The 17,487-nt window shown below is 46.2% G+C and overlaps 1 protein-coding gene across 8 annotated transcripts in view; it reads left to right on the forward strand.

Moving 5' to 3' along the window:
• SBF1 (SET binding factor 1) overlaps positions 1 to 17,487 on the forward strand; it is a 146,168-nt gene that overhangs the window by 77,714 nt on the left and 50,967 nt on the right. For 5 of the 8 annotated variants that reach the window (XM_075208486.1, XM_075208490.1, XM_075208493.1 and 2 more), the window contains 4 exons: positions 1,110 to 1,237; positions 7,259 to 7,434; positions 7,820 to 7,894; positions 15,659 to 15,798. In XM_075208486.1, coding sequence (XP_075064587.1) covers positions 1,110 to 1,237; positions 7,259 to 7,434; positions 7,820 to 7,894; positions 15,659 to 15,798 — 519 coding nt within the window. The remainder of the gene's footprint in view (positions 1 to 1,109; positions 1,238 to 7,258; positions 7,435 to 7,819; positions 7,895 to 15,658; positions 15,799 to 17,487) is intronic. The other 3 variants (XM_075208491.1, XM_075208492.1, XM_075208494.1) reach the window with 1 other exon arrangement.

Below are 17,487 nucleotides of genomic sequence, written 5' to 3' on the forward strand. Positions count from 1 at the left end.
CTAACCAAATGATATTCCTGGGGGTGTTGAGGAGGGTGTGGTGAGAGGCACCAGTATCCCCAGAGTGTCACCTAGAATTCTTCTGCTGTAGGACCAGTTGGTCGCCTTACAGTTCCCTTACTCCAAGGCTTGAGACATAACCTATTGTCTGTGTTCCACTACACATTGAAAGTTTTTTCTATGGGCTCTTACCCTGTGTTTTTAATTTCTTTTATTTTTACTTTAATCTGCTATTTTTTTTTCTCATCGTAAATTCGATTTCTCTGACTCCAGTTGGGGAAACTGCGCTCCCTTCCCTTGCTCTGAATGCTTGCTGCTGATTACTTTTCCGTTGGTGGTGGTTACGCCTCGTTGGCACTCTTATGCGCTTTGTTATAAAAGCTGTAGATGGCTCCCATGGAAGGGGCGTAGTAGAGGATTAGCTAGCCGCTCAAAGTGTTTGTGTGTTAAAGTGCCTTTACTCCAGATCCACTTACAATAACACATTGTCGCAGTATATCCCAGTGGAGTCAGAGAAATGGATTTTACGGTTAGTAAAAAAAAAAAGTTCTCTTATTGTATTTTCTTTATGTAATTTAATTTTTACCTTTTAACTTGCAAGTAGAATTTTCCTTTCATAATAATCGGTGAGAAAACATCTGTCCATCTGAGATCTTGCTCACTTTGATATATAAATGATTATGCTTCAAGATTTAATACCACCTTAAGGTGTGAACAATTTCAATTGCTAGTTTACAATGGCTGCTGAATGGTGTCCGAGCCAGAGTTCCAAATGTCACCAATGTCCAGGATTGGGGATTCTCATTTGTCCTCATGCACCCAGCCCCCTCCAAAGTATTACACAGCCGCTGTGAGACTAACAATGGAGCAGTAAAAATAATTGCATGTAGCAAAGCGGAACTGTAATGCTCCAGGTAGTATTGCAGCTTATATGAGATGTTTTGTCTCCTCATCACAACATAAAAATGAAACAATGTATGCTTAAGGGAGCAGTGTGTAGAACTGTGTGACAATTGTACACTACTGAACTGACAGCCAGATATGCAGTACACCTCATATACATACTTTCTCTGGTAGAAAAATGACCAAAAAACTGTCTCTGTTTGCAGTGGCTGAACAGTCAGTAGTGCGGACGTTCCCCATTGCCTCTCTGACGAAGGAGAAGAAAATCAGTGTCCCTGCTCAACTGGACCAGTATGTTCAGGAGGGACTTCAGCTGCGCTCATGTACTTTCCAGGTTAGAGTCCTACTTTCATAATAAACATGCTAGCGATCATGATCAGCTTGAAAGTCACTGTGTTTGGCAATATCTACAAACTGTATGAGAATAACATTAAAGAGAGAAGAAGATTTTTGTACTTGCGATAAAACTGTTTCTCAGGTTCCATCTGGGGGACACTGCTGCATGGAGTTGGCACTTAACTAGTTAACTCCTATCCTCTGCAACACCTTGTAGCTCCTCAGCGTGATTCTAAAGCCCCAAGGAAGGGGAGTTAAACAACCAAAGATTAAACAGCGGATTAGTAGAAGGGAGGGAGCGCAGTGTCCCCAGATGGAATCAATGAAACGGATTTATCATAAGTATAAAAATCCTCTCTTCTCCTGCATCCAGTGTGGGGGACACTACACTGTGGGGACATACAGAAGCAGCCCCCTTAAGAGAGGGACAGCTGATAGTCCGACGCATAAAGCACTGCGGCCAAAGCTGGCGTCTGGAGAAGCAAAGACATTGAATTTTGTTATAGTGTGGACCTAGGACCAGGTGGCCACCCTGCAGAGCTAGTCCACACAGGCCTCATTCCGCTCAGCCCAAGAGGCCCTCACCGACTTTGTGCAGTGGGCGGCAATGCGAGTGGGCACAGGTTGGTTCACACTGAAGTAAGCATGCTTGATTGTAGAAGTAAGCCATCTGGCAGTGATTTTTGCTTGAAAGCAGGCCAGCCCCTTTTATGGGATCAAACGGAACAAAAAAATAGTCTGTACAGCGAATATATAAAGTCTGTTGGACATATACAGGTAAGGCTCTGACCATGTACAGATGCTCCAAAGGGTTAGGTTCCAGATGCCTCCTGGAACACCGGAACCACAATTTCTTGGTTTATGTGGAATCCAGAAACCTCTTTTGGTTGAAAGTAGGGCACAGTACGGAGTACTGCCCTGTCGTCATGAAAAATAAGGTATGGTTCTCTGCCGGAAAGGGCTTCAAGCTCAGATACTCTACAAGCCGAAGCAATGGCCAGCAGAAACCCAATTTTCCAAGTCAAAAACCTTAGAACAGCTCACTGTAAGAATTCAAAGGAGAGCTTCTGGCATATATTGCGAATTAAATTCAGATCCCAGGGTGCCATGGACAGAACATAGGGGGTCTGAATGTGTAGAACCTCTGCAAAAAAGTCCTTATGGCCTGCATGTCTGCTAGACTCAGTTGGAAGTAGACTGAGAGAGCAGAGACCTGCACCTTTAGGGAACCCAGGCAGAGTCCCCTCATCCAGACCTCGGAGAAAAGACAGCAGTCGAGACATATAAGAGTCGTGTGACGGGCCCAATATTCACACCACTTAATGTATGTGCTAGATTTTGTAATAAATGCGTGCTAAAACTGGCTTTTGAGCTCGCAACAGGGTGTTTACAGCCCTGGAGGAGAATCCCTTGGACTGCCAGAGGCTGGCTTTAACAGCCACACCATTAAAGCCAGCCCAGGCAGGTCCTGATTACGAAAAGGGGACCTGAAGAAGGAGGTCATTGGGAAGGAGTAGTTGAATGTTCTGATCCACTGCCATGAAGAGAATGTCTGTGTAACCAGACCCAGCGTGGCCAGTCGGGAGCCAGCAGTATTACTGGAAGCTCTCCCTGTTTGACTCGCTGGAAGACGCGTGGAATAATCGGAATTGGCGGAAACAGGTAACCCAAACGGAATTACCAGTGCACAGTCATGACATCGACGCCCACCGCAAGGGGTCCCTGGCCCTTGAGCAGAACATGGAAACCCACCGCTTGTGCCTTGACGTCAAGAGGTCCAGGTTTGGGAGACCCCACCTTCCAACCAGCATTTGGAAGACTTCCAGATGAAGTGACCACATAACCACATGGCAACATAGGTAATCGTCCTCCCAGTTTTGTACGCCTGGAATGAATACTGCAAAGAGTGAGGGAGCGAATTGTTCCGCCCAAGTGAAGATCTGAATTGACACGAACATCACCCTGGCACTCTTGGTTCCGCCTTGGAAGGGAGGCCTCCTGTTCTGTTTAAAGGCCTTGTAGGCAAAGATTTAGGATGACTGCCGCCCAGCCCAGACTGCTGGCATCTGTGGTAAGTCACCCAGAACCACGGGGTGAAGGACTTTCCTCCTCCCAGGTGGTCCTGGACCATCCACCACTGAAGGGATAACCAAGTCTCTGGAGATAACTGGATTGGTTGGGAGTCCACTCAAAGGTTGTGCCCAGCCACTTTGTCATTAGATCCCACTGCAAGGATCTGGAATGAGACCTTCCATATGGGATTGTTTCGAATTTCTTCACCATTTTTCCCAGAAGCCTCATGCAAAGGAGCATAGACGGTCTATGGTTGGCGAGCACGTGAAATAATCGTTCATTAACTCCGTCCCCTTCTACGAATTCTTTTCCTGGTAAGCATTTTTAATTTTTATCTTTTAAAATTGTTGAACTGCTGGAGCCTTCAGGGTGCTCTGTTTGTCAAACTTAAGGTTGACAGTATTCTGTATTACATCATAACTTGGCATTTCTGTACTTGGCCATCCTGTTGCTGTACAGCAGTGAGAGGTAACCTATTACACGGACCATGGCCCTCTAGCCTTCTAATGAGCTGCACATTACAATTAATCTAAAAAGTTTAAGTATTATTTTGTCAAATAAAGATGCACTTATGAGCACGCATTTTAAACAGGGGTTACAGGCTGTAACAAACAAATCTGGCAATAAAGCATGAAGGAGCTTGGAGTCGCAGATGAAGGCTACATACAGCCTTCAGGCCTTGTATTGTCATCAATGCAGTATAGTATTCAAGGTAGAGAGACATTTTGTAAGAATAATTTTTGCAGCTCAAAGTGGGAGTCTGTATTTGGGCATCAATAAAGGGAAATCATGTGATGTCACAATTACATTACTAGGGATGTACTTGTGTAAGATGAGATCATGTGACCCTCAGGGTAGACATTCTCTAGTATGTCCGGACAGTCCAAAATAATTGATCTTGGATCAAAATAATTATTAAGCATAAAATTAATTGTGTAAAAGTGACCCAGTACTTTTGTTTCAGTATGGGAACACTTTCAACATTTACTTTTTGATTAATCTGGCACAGAGCAACAATGCTATAGAATGTGTCTGATTATGAAAAGGTTCAAAACGTATTTCTGTAGAATACCTATCATGTTTCTGGCTTCACAGTGCCTTTTATCAAGTGTTGCACCACATCATAAATTTATGAGTGCTTGACATATTTGGTATTGCTGTTATTAACCTTATATTACTTCTGAACCAAATGTAAAGCATAAACCCCTATGTTTACCATAAGATCAAAACTGGTATTATAACAATTGAAACATTTAAACATTACGTATCAACTAGATTTTAGTTTTCTGGACCTCATCTGTGGCTTATCTGGGATGGATCTACTGGTAATTGGGTCATTTTTAAAAATTCCCTAGATTATATTTTAGAATTTTTGTAATAGATCTTGATTTGTATCGAAAACTTTTATATCAGAGATGTTTTTCTGAAGATCACGCCCCTTTCTCTATTCAAAACATCTTCTATTATGTTAGAAGACTGGGATCAGAATTGTGATTGTGAAAAAGGCTTGTAGACCTAAAGGGGCAGATTCAGTGTGGCGAGAGGTGCTGCAATATGTCTCCGGAATAGTCTACGGAGAAAATCGCCTCAATGATTTTGCTGTAATCTCCACCCATTTTCCCTCTCATCCCATTGAGATGCTAGGAGAAAATGAGCAGAGATTTGTTGCTGTATTAGCCAGCAATGTGCACCGCTGTACATCGAGGCAATATATCTGGTGGCACCTCACGGTTGATTGGCCTTGATCATGGTATTCTACACAGAAGAGGAAAACCCCGGAACCTGAAGTATAATGGTCTTGGTAGCAACGTCGTCAATGCCAGTCGACTTAACAAGTGGCATCTAGTTGGTCTGGGCAGAGAGGCAATCTGGACGGAGGCCCTTTGGCCATCCTGAGAAGATCAAATTACCACATTCGGCGAGGCCAATCTTGAGCCACCAGAATGACCACCATCCATTCCCTCTTCAACTTCTTGAGTGCCCTCGAATAGGGTGTTTAGGGAGCAGAGAAAATAAGAATATCAGGTGAAACTGCCACAGAATTGCCATGGCATCCATAAATCCTGCAGCGGGGTTCTGGGTTTTTGCGCAGAACAAGGGAAATTGAAGTTCAGGTGGGACACCATGTGATATATGTCTGGGTGACCCCCAGCCCTGAACTAAAAGGTCGAATTCCTCCTTGTGCAGATACCATTCTCCTGGATGGGATCTTGTTGCGGCTGAGATAGTCAGCCTCCCAGTTTTCTACTCCTGGGAAGAAGACTGCTCAGAGTACAGAAATGTGACATTCGGCCCACAATATTAACTTTGATGTCTCTCTCATGGCTCTGCCAATGCGGGTGCCTCCCTGATTGTTCAGGTATGCTACTTCTGTTGCATTGTCTGACTGGACTCTCAGCTGCTTTCCTAGCAGAAATTCTGTGCCTGGACAGGCATGTTGAAAATTGCCCGATGCTTCAGCACATTGATGGGGAGCAGTGCCTCCTGGGGGTTCCACAGATGAACCCTCCCCATCCTGACAAACTGAACCGCGGTGGTAATCGTTTTAACAATGACCACATTTTCGTCAACGAGAAGGCCTGCAAATAAAATCCGAATTTACCAAAAAACGATTGCAATATAAAAACAGGCTGAAACAATGTCTGAACCCCACAGGTTAAGTGTTTAAACACTTAACACGACATTGGCACTTTAACTTAACATTGATAGAGGTCGTGATGATGTCAAAGTGTAGTGCCGAAGAGCTGTCCATTCGGAATAAGTTGCTGTCAGCATGCTGCTGCCACCGGAGATCTTCAGCGTCTGGTTTCAGGCAAGTCTGTTTATATTGCAATTGGTTTTTTGGTAAATTTGGATAATAATTGTAGGCCTCCTCTTTGTCGGATTTCTGCTAATCGTTAAAGAGTACCCAACCCGGTGTCATTGGTCACCATTGTCCAATCCCACGTTTGGAATGCGACCGGTTCAGCCACCAGGTGAGGGATTAGCGCACAAGTGTGGACAATTTGATCATCTGTTTGTCCAGATGAAGATGGGATCCTGACCATTTGCGCAGAAGTTCTCACTGGAATGACCACGAGTGAAATTGTGCAAAGGGCAACTCCTCGAAGACTGAGACCATGGTGCCCAACAGCTTCATGCGTCGAATACACAGAGACTTTTCATCTTGTCAAGAGGTCTCTGGTCTTGGACTGGACCGATCAAACTTTGTCCCCTGGGAGGAACACCCTCTGGCATTTTGTGTCGAAACCAATACTTAAAAAGTGTCTCCTATGAGCTGAACCTCTTTCTAGTGAAGGGACTGGAATAATTACCCCAGAAACCAGTAGATTCTGGATTGCAGCTAGGAGTGCTCTGCGCTGGAGACCGCAGGCTGGAAGCCCTCTGGTGAAAGTACGTCAGTGAGGGAATTGGAGTGGGTCTAGAACATTATTTTAATCAAGATGCTTTATGCTCTGTTCTGTGCTTGCTTCTTCCAGTCCACATAGTGATAGAGTTGTGAGGCATAGAGAAAGCTGAGTGCTCTAATCTCAAGCCCAGCTTTAAAACTGCACTTATACCCACTTGCAGGTTGGCTTTCTCTATATCTCACTGCTCTACTGTTGTGCAGTCTGATGGCAGCTGAAGAAGATCTGGTGATGGGTCTTATCGTAATTAAAAATTAAAAATATTATCTTTAATTTAAAATTAGGAAAGCAAGTCAGGATAGAATTTTTTATGTACTCCCCTTTGCTCTCAGCACATACAACACAGTACTACCCACTTTGAATAACATGATTATGGAAACTCTACATGATCGAATGATTGTCGATGCAAAATAGCTAGTTATCACTTTCACATTTGTAAATAGATGCCTTTTTTATGTTGAGTTTTTTTGTGTTTTAGCTCTAATTTAAGTAAGTTATTATGGGCCTTCTTCAACCTGACATTTATGTTCTGGCTACAGCTTCTGCGGGTGGCATTTGATGAAGAGGTCCCATCTGAGGTCTCTGAAGGTTTCCGCAAGCAGTTGCACAAATTAAGGTACCCTCAAGATGTCCTTGGGACCTATCCATTCAGTGTTGGCCTTTCCCTTCAACATGCTGCACAACCTAGGACCAAGGATAAGAATCCCTCCATCAAGTGAGTTTGACCATACTTCTGTTGAAAGCTGCACAACTACTCCAATTCATTAATAATGGTTATACATCACCTCTTCTATTTCCAAGCCCAAACCAGGCCAAAGTGAATTAATAAATTTATTGACATTCCTTCATTGTATTGCCCTACAAAATTCTTTGTGTGCCTTCCCTGCACTTTTTTCATGTGTTATTATGAAACTTTGTGTCATTGGCCTCCCCTCTATTATTTGTTTTGCTTAACTATTCCCTTCCTGTGCTATTCTTGAGTTATATGTGTTCCAGTCACATGCTTAAGTATCTTCCTGTCTTCTTAAATCCTTTACTATGTGATCCTCTTTGTGTACCTGGACCTCACCTGTGCAGTGACCCCCTATCTTTCTCTGTAGCCCCCTCCATGTCAGTGATGTGTTCCAAGGCCGTCTGGCTGTGGGTTTATCTCTTGGTCGCTTCCATTCAGAAACGTAAGACCTCACATTTATACCCAGCCTGGTCGTGGTTTCATGGTGACAAGTCGTACTTCCTTGGTGTGCCGCTTTTTCCAATCTGTCCATTTTCTATACTGCCACTGAACTACACAGTAAATCACAAACATGCTAACTGGAACCTGTAGCACATTACAGAGAAACCTTTCAGCTCAATGCTGCTATGACATAGCATTGGGTGAAAAGCTATGTCTTGATACTACACAGCATTGTGCCACTTCATCTGAAATCCAATGTGACAATTAGAGAAAACAGCAATATTGTATTCCAGCTTTGTGTCATATACAGGAGGGTAGCTTAACAAGTTCCTCCTTACTGATATTCAGTTCCTGTGGAAGCAAATCTGTTTCAATTTGAGTGGTCACCAGCTTTAAAAATTATTCCCTTATTATCAAAGATTATGATAAACCAAAAATATAGTTTCTAAAGGCCAGAAAGTGTTCAACTGCATTTTTTTATTTTAGTACATTAGATTGTCATGAAAAACTATTAATACTTATTCAACTAATATTTTCTTTAGTTTTAAAGTATTGCACATCTGTCTGTATTCTTCAACTCTTTTGAAACATTAACTATCACTACCGAATGGTTGTTGTGAATTCAACCTCCTGTTATGTTAAAACATCAGGTGGGAATTTTTAGCTGCATCTTAATGATGCTATAATGTAGGAAAAAAAAATATTCAGTTATCCATAGCTGTTTAGAGTTCCTGCACCTCGCTTGCGCGTGTCACCCATTGCTATCATAAAATCCAACTCAGCTAGGGTGTTGGAATATATATAATTTACTATGGGTTTCTCAAATGTGCACCACATTTTCATGTAGATACAACTCAGGAGACTTAAAATGCAAAATAGGTGTTTCTCTTTCCTGCCATTGGGGGACACTGCGAGACATTGGGGTATAGTAGTGGGTTGCGAAGTTTCGGCACTTAACTTCTTTGATCTTCATTCTCCTCCATTACTATGCCCCTCCTCATGTGGATACCTCCGTTTTTTTTAAAGTGCCTAGGAGTTAGGACACTTTGGTATAGGCTCCTGCCTATACTTAGTTTAGTTTGTTTTTACATGTTTTTATTTTAAAAAAATTCTTTAGTTGCTGCTCAGGGATCGATCCTAGGACCCAGGGGGGGTGAACAGCCTGTTGGCTTCCTTCACTCTGGGTCCCTGCGAAAGGTAAGCAGCAGCTGAAACTCACTTACCTTGCACCTCTTGCTGGCAGTCATCCCCTAAACACGAGTTTTAGCCAGGATTGCATTTTCTTTTTGGTCATTAGGGCTTTAGGTGCACCATATAGGAGTTGCCCTTTTTATTACTTTCGGCCACATTATTAGTAGTCGTTCGGGGGGAGATGCAGGGATCCACCTACCCTCGCCAACGGACATGCCGGCAAGCCCCCTCCCCCTAGACTACGAGCATCGGGGGTCTAGCTGCGCATCGCTCTCCTTAGGAGGCGATTCATGCAGCAGAGGGCACAGCACACGCTGCCTGGGCACTAGTACAGCGTGTGTGTGCGCTCGATAGACGCCGACAGTCATACTAGTTATGCGCTGATCGGCTTTACAGAGAGGCGGCCATTTTGGGGACGGATCCGGAGGAGGAACTTCCCTCCACCCCCCTTTTTCTGTTTCCTGGCATGGATGTCACCATATTGGGACACAGACATCGGGCTGCTACTCTCCTCTGCCTCTTCATCGACTGGTATCGTTCCTCTGTTTTTAATGTTAATCTCTATTAATTATCATTAAATACCTGTTCTGAGCTGTTCACTAACAGACTATAGACTTGGTGTACAATCTTGCTGTGCTGTGTATAGACACTATTGTTCAGACAAGTCATCTCTGTGGACTGTTATCATTTTATTTAAACCTGTAATACATTTCAAATATGTCTGGCAAGGGGATCACCAAAAGTAAGGGATCCGCTGGGGTGTCTGTGTGTGTTATACTTGTGCCAGATATAACGCAAAATTGTCTATTGGACAGCCTAACCAGGATGCTCTTTACATGGTTTGCGAAGCCAGGACCCAGGATCATCACGCCCCAGCACAAGCTCTAGCAGTCGTGGAAGAGCCGCTCTGGGCCAGGTCTCTAACCACAGCCATGCAGAGACTCACCAGTGTGATGTTGCTGTCCACAGAGGTATATGACACCACCTTTGCAAACGCAGACTATCCCTAGGGGACGCAGGCACATCGTCTTTAAGCCAATCAGTTCAGAGTGAGGAGCGCCTGCTCTCGGTAACTCACAGGGCCTAGAGTTCTTTCCGGATGCGGCCCAGGGCAGTGATCCTGATTCCGATCACTTCTCAGATGAGGAAGTGGAATTAGAGCTGGATGCACAGGAAGAGGACCTCTGTTGGCACTATAGAGTCGACATCGGCCCATTAGGTTGATAGTCTCATTCTGGGTATCAGGCATACTTTAGAGTTTGCAGACCCTGAACCCACGGCTCTCTCGGGGTTCACTTTGTTTAAAAAGGCCAATGCGCAGGTGGCGGCCTTTCCACCATCCCCCCAGATGATGGAGATGGTAGCCAATGCTTGGCTTAGGCCGAATAAGCAGTTTTTGATGGCGGGCAGGTTTGTCGCTTTATCCTCTCCCAGCAGAAGATTCAATGAAATGGGAGGCTCCTCCAGGGTTAACACCCATGTAGCCCGCTTGTCCGCCTCCTCAGCAATTCCCACCCAGGAGCGGGTTTCTCTCAGGGACCCCACAGATAAAAAGTGCGATCACGCCCTCCGTTCTGCCTACATAGCATCAAGTATCATGGCCTGGGCCAACAAAGCTGTCCAGAAGCAGTAGGTCACAGGCATTCAGAATAACACCCCACGCGCTGAACTCCTCTCCTTGGCCGAACATATCCAGCAAACCTCTGATTATGTAGGGCAGGCAGCCATGGATGTGATGTCCGTCAATGCTAGGCTCTCCAGCCTTATCATTGCATCCCGGCGTACCTTATGGCTACGCTCGTTGACGACGGACGCAGATTCAAAAAGAGTTCTAGAGATTTTGCAATTTGATGGTGTTACTCTGTTCGGGGCAGAGCTAGAAAAGGTCATTGAGGTGGCCACAGGAGGGAAGAGTAACATGCTCCCCATTGGGTCCCATAGACCACGTCAGGTCTTTCGCTCCTTTGCCCGGCCGCCGAGAGGACAGGCATGGTGGGGTATAGCAGAGGTGGAGAGCCTTGAGGCCAAATGATAAGCCCACAGTGTGACCTCCTCCCCGCCCAATCTCTGGTGGGGGCACGTCTCCTTCGCTTCCAACGACCGTGGTGGACAGCCACCATGGACATTTGGACACGGGGGATTGTGCCGTGGGGCTACGTCATAGACCTAACCCTGCCTCCACCACCGGGGTTCTTCATGATCCCTATCCCTTCTTGCCCCCTCAGCAGGGCCGGATTAAGGGAATGGAGACCCCTGGGCTAAGGGGGCCTCCATTCCCCCGTGAGGATCCCTCCCCCCACCCCCCTGTGATCCGAGCTCCCCGCCCCCCTGGCACTTACCTCTTTCTCCGGCGCGCTGTACGCTCTTTACTGAGGAGATCTCGTGAGAGTGAGACTCGCAAGATCTCCTCAGTAAGGAAACTACAGCTCACCGGGGAAGGACTGCAGTGAAAGTGCTCAGCAGCACTGATTGCGCCGGGGGCGCCCCCGACCGATCAATACTGCTGCTGAGCACTTTCAAGGGTCCCCTGGATGCCATAGGCCTCTGGGCTGTAGCCCAGTTAGCCCTATGGTTAATCCGGCCCTGCGCCTCAGGCACAAGGCACTTCAGGAAGCTATTCAAAAGTTGCTGAGGGTCGGTGTCATTGTTCCCGTCTCAACGCAGGAGAGAAGCCAGGGGTTCTACTCCAGCCTCTTCCTAGTGCCAAAACAGGACGGATCCTTACGACCAATCTTAAACATGCAGTCTCTCAACAAGCGGGTAATAACTCAAAGGTTCAGGATGGAGTCCCTTCAGACTGTCATCGCAGGAATGGAGCAGTGATGGTTCCTGGCTTCCATCGACATCAAGGATGCCTACCTGCATGTAGCTATTTGGAGGCGCATCACTGCCTCCTTTGCTTCACGGTAGGAGCTTCCACACTTTCAGTTCAGAGCCCTACCCTTCGGCCTAGCTACCGCTCCCCGAGTGTTCACCAAGCTCATGGCCATAATTGTGGGGATTGAGGCAGAAGGGAGTCGCAATAGTCCCCTATTTAGACCATCTCCTCCTGAAGGCCCCGTCGGCAGATCTTTTATCGTGCCATATTCAGAACTCCATGCGGTTCTTGGAAGCCCACGGGTGGATTCTAAACCTACCAAAATCTCCCCTCATTCCAGCTCAGTGAATGCGCTTTCTTAGTCTTGTGTTCGACACGGTAACTTAGAGAGTCTACTTACCGGAAGCCAAAGTCAGCGCTCTCTTACGCAGGACCAAGACTTTGCTGGCCCGACCACAAGTATCCCTTCTCAGCTGCATGAAGCTTCTGGGGACCATGGTTTCAGTATTCGAAGCCGTAACTTTTGCCCAGTTCCACTCCTGGCCCCTTCAATTAGAAATTCTTCGGAAGTGGTCGGGATCTCGGGAGCAATTTAGCCAGTCAGATTATTCGCCTGTCGAGACCCACTCGCCTCTCTCTGGCAGGTTGGTTTTCCGGACAGAATCTGGACAAGGTTAGTTACCACAGACGCAAGTCTGTCAGGCTGGGGAGGATACCTAAGATTTCAGGGACTCTGGTCTTCCCAGAAGGCCACACTCTCGATCAATATCCTAGAGCTCAGAGAGGTTCACTGGACATTGACAAATGCGCAAGGGTTTCTAGCCGAAAAGCCACTTCAAATTCAATCGGACAATGTCACGGCCGTGGCATATCTGAATCCCCAAGGGGGAACTCGCAGTGCAGGGGCCATGTGAGAAACAGCCAAGATCATGGTATGGGCGGAGCGCCACGTTCCCCAGATTTCGACCGTTTACATCCCAGGCGTAGAAAATTGGGAAGCCGACTTCTTCAGCAGACAGAGGCTTCACTCGGGCGAATGGTCCCTCTGGTTTTTGCCCTCCTAGTGGAACGCTGGGGCATGCCAGAGATCGACCTCGTGACCTCCAGGCTAAATCACCAGGTTTCCCTGTACTGCTCCAAGTCTCGGGATCCTCTAGCACACTGCAGGGACATCATGTCAGCCCCATGGCACTTCCAACTGGTGTACCTGTTTCCCCCAATACCCATGCTCTCGCGGGTGCTAAAAAAACTATAAAGGGAGCGGGTCCCCACAATACTAGTAGCCCCTTATTGGCCGCGCAGGGCATGGTTCTCAGACATTCTAACACTCACAACGGACCCTCCGTTCCACCTACCAATGTGACCAGATCTCCTCATGCAGGGCCCTCTTCTCTGCCATGATTTGGATTGACTAGCTTTGACGGCGTGGCTATTGAGACCTTAGTCCTCAAAGCTAAAGGGTTTTCCCAACATGTTATTGACCATGATCAAGGCCAGGAAATAGACATCCTCTGCCATATATCACATGGTCTGGAGAACTTACAACCTTTGGTGCGAGGCGCAGGGTTCCCACACATCCAAATTTAGTCTTCCTAGACTGTTGGCATTCCTGCAGGATGGCTTAGGTAAAGGGCTCCGGCTGGGGTCCCTTAAGGTCCAGCTATCGGCGCTTTGTATATATTTCCAGCGGAGACTGGCGACGCTCAGTGATGTTCAGACTTTTCTGCAGGGGGTTCTTCATGTTCGGCTCCCGTTCATTCACCCGGTAGAGCCCTGGGACCTCAATCTGGTGCTCAGGGCGCTCACCCAGCCGCTATTTGAACCCGTTCAAACGGCGGAGCTACGCCACTTCACTTGGAAAACTGTATTCCTCTTAGCTATCTCGTCAGCTCGGAGATTGTCGGAGTTAGCAGCACTCTGCTGCACCTCTCCGTTCCTTGTTTTTCACGAAGATAGAGCGGTTCTTCGCACCAAACCCTCCTTTGTTCCCAATGTCGTATCCAGGTTTCACTTGAATCAGGAGATTGTGGTGCATGCCCCCCCCCCCCCCCCCACACCCCCCTTCTACTTCGTCTTCCACCTCTGAGGACGTCTTGCGGTTGATGGATGTGATTCGGGCTCTTCGGTACTATGTCGACCGCACAGCCAAGGCCCGAGAGACCAATGATCTCTTTATCCTGTACGATGCGCGGTTGGCCGGCGTCTAAACAGTCTATTGCTCGCTACATCACCTCCACCATCAGACTGGCTTACGTCAGCGAACCCTGGACAGGCAGGGATGCTCGTAGGGCTCACTCTACCAGAGCCTTTGGCGCTTCGTGGGCGGTGCTTCATGGTGCTTCAGCAGAGCAGCTATGCAAAGCGGCCACATGGTCTTCTGTCCATAAATTCTCAATTTCACAGGTTGCAGGGCTTCGCATCCTCGGATGCACGCTTTGGGCGCAAGGTAGTGCGCGCAGCCGTTCCAGAGCATTCCCTCCCTTAGGCGCAGCTTTAGGTATGTCACCAATGTCTCGCAGTGTCCCCCAATGGCAGGAAAGAGAAAAGAAGATTGTTACCGTAAAAATCAATTTCTCTTACTCCATTGGGGGACACTGCGCACCCTCCCTTGCTCTGTAAATAGTTCTGTTATGTGAATTTGTATGCTTATATTCCTTGCCCTTTAGGGCACCCCTTTCTCATACGCTAGGTTAGTCAAAAATAAGGTATCCACATGAGAGGAGGGGCATAGTAGGGGAGGAGAGTGAAGATCAAAGAAGTTAAGTGCCTAAACTACACACCCACTACTATACCCCAATGTCTCGCAGTGTCCCCCAATGGAGTAAGAGAAATTGATTTTACGGTCAATGCATTAATGTTTGTATGCAATTCATTTGGATGTCTGTACGCATGTATCTACCCCATCCAAACTAAACACGGCTTATGTTAGTAATTATACAGTAAACATCGAAGTAATTACACACATTGGGAGACATTTATAAAAACTGCTACATGGCTAATTGCGCATAAATGTGCTGTGACTTATAGCAACCAAATACTGTAATTTGTCGTTTGTATTTATTCTTCATTCTTCAAAACTTAGGAGCCATGGATGTGCAAGTGTGGGATTGGGTACGTTTTGTTCTAATCTGTACTTTATTTCAGGCTCCCTGCATCCATGTGTTGCCAAGTTTGATTTGTGAGACTAAGCAACCATGTAGTCTATTTGCGCTTCTAACTGCCAACTCTGCAGAGTAGTGGTGTAAAGCTCCTGTCAAACTGGTGCTGGAACATTATAGAGTCAAACCCACCTCTATATGAAATGGCATTCATACATTCAGCTTGGTTAGTACAGTTTAGAAAATGAAAGTGAATGTCTGATTTGCTCTGGGTTACAGCACCTTTTTGCACAATTACCTGTGCACGTGTTTTCAAAAATGTAACTTCGTATTCTGCTATGTGCTCTTCAACTGATATCGGCTTGCAAAATTGTTTCCCTATACTATCCGGTACCTATGTGGATTTCCTTTGTGCTATGAAGTTCAGTATAGCTTTGTGGTGGATCCTTCTTATTTCCAACTGAAATAGGTTTTTATGCACTTTATGAATAAGTAATCTCCTTCTTTGTATTATATTCACTTCTGAGTCTGGATGCCATATATGTGCATTCTTCTGTGGGATAACACTGTGAACGGAGTAGAAGTATATGTTGATTGTTTCCGTCCTTCCTTCATTACCTTCTCTTCTCTTGTGGACTTTGCAACTTTTGTCACCAAGGACCATCTCTAAGAACCTCGTAAAGTCTGCCAAGAAGACGATTGGCCGGCAGTATGTAACACGTAGGAAATATAGTCCTCCGTCCTGGGATCTCCGTGGGAGTCAGAATTCTTTGGAACAGCAGGGTGATGACATTTCAGGTGGGTACAAAGGAGGGGGGACAGGTGTATTTAGTACTATGCTGAACTGTTTCTGTTTATAATGTATGAATCCTTTAGGAACCTAATGCACAAATCATGCCAAAATGTTGTTTTTCTTTCATTCTATCTGGGGGACACTGCTACCATGTGGTTGTATGAGTGGAGTGTGGAGTTGGTACTTAACTAGTTAACTTGTTTAATCTAACATGCTGATAGACCATTCCCCTCTGCAACCCTGTAGCTATTCAGTTTAGTGTTAAGTGTCCATGGAGTTGGGCTTACTTTTATTGCTAAAAAGGTATTTTTGCTTATTTTCAATTTTAATTTATTTTTATTGCTTTATTTTAACTACTGGTATTGTGCACTGTTCGGATGACCGAGCACATTCCTTATAGTAGAGCAGCTATACAGCTGTCACAGGGTGATTTCACTCTCTGAGATCGTCAGAAGAGGAGGGTGAGCTCATGGATGACTCTGGTTCCCCACAGGTTACAGTCCTGGACAAATCCCCTACACATCAAGGTATTGACGACCTGGTATTGGCAGTGCATCAGGCCCTGGACCTTCTGGTCTTCGAGGAACACAGAATTGCAGACCAGGGTCTATTAAAATTAAGAAACGGGCGATCTTTTTTCCACCATCAATGAAGCTAAAGGAAATTGCAGAATCGGCCTGGAAATAGCTGGACTGCAGGTTCTCTATCTCCCGGAGTTCCTTGCCCTTGTACCCCATACAGGTGAAGGAACAGGTACCAAGGTTCAATACACTGGTGGTATGTCTAGCTCGCCACATCACACTCCCTATGCCGGGAACATCCGCCCTGCAGGATGCCAATGACGGCAAAGTAGAAGGTTTTTTTTAATATCAATCTTAGTAGCGGCGGGCACCTCCCTTAGACCCATGTTGTCATCGACATGGGTTGCCAGAGCCATGGAAACATGTCTGACCAGTTGGTGGCGCTACTGCAGTACTCGGACCTGCTCCCCCTTTCCCTGCACCTAATGGAGGCGTCCTGATATCTGAATGAGGCTGCCCAAAACGCAGCCTCCATTTTGTCTACTGCATCTGCAGTGGCGGCCAGAAGTACTGTATGGCTGAGGCCCTAGGACACTGATACAGATTTAAAGAAGTTGCTAGTAGCATTGCCTTACTCGGGCGTAGTATTATTTGATCCTGAATTGGAAATAATATTTGTCAGGCCACTGGAGAGAAGAGCACTTTCCTTCCAGTAAATGTACAGAAGCCAAGAGCACTTAGATTCGGTTCATTTCACCATCCCTTTCAGGTGGCCCCTCCGCTAGAGACAGACTGGGAACAGGGGACACTCTCACAGAGGTAGGTCTTCCTTCTCCACAAGACATCTCGCATCCAAGCTTCGGGAAATGCCAACAGCCTGACTGTCATATAGTCATCCACCATTTCTCGTGGCTGTGTGTGAATGAGAGGACACCTGCGACTGTTGAAGATCAGTGGGCAGTAACCTCCCAGGATTGTTGGATTTGCGGGATCATGCAAAGGGGTTACATGATCGACTTCTCAGATTGGGGTCCGCATGTTTTTGTTTTTTTGTTTTCTTTTTGTTTGTTTTTTTGCAACCACCCTACCTGGAAAGAAGGCAGGTGATACTTCACTGTGTCGCCTCTTCTTTCTGCCAGGGTTATCTGCCAGGTTCCTGTGAACCAGAGAGGC

The sequence above is a fragment of the Mixophyes fleayi genome, chromosome 4 (genome assembly GCF_038048845.1).
Source record: "Mixophyes fleayi isolate aMixFle1 chromosome 4, aMixFle1.hap1, whole genome shotgun sequence".
NCBI lineage: Eukaryota > Metazoa > Chordata > Amphibia > Anura > Limnodynastidae > Mixophyes > Mixophyes fleayi.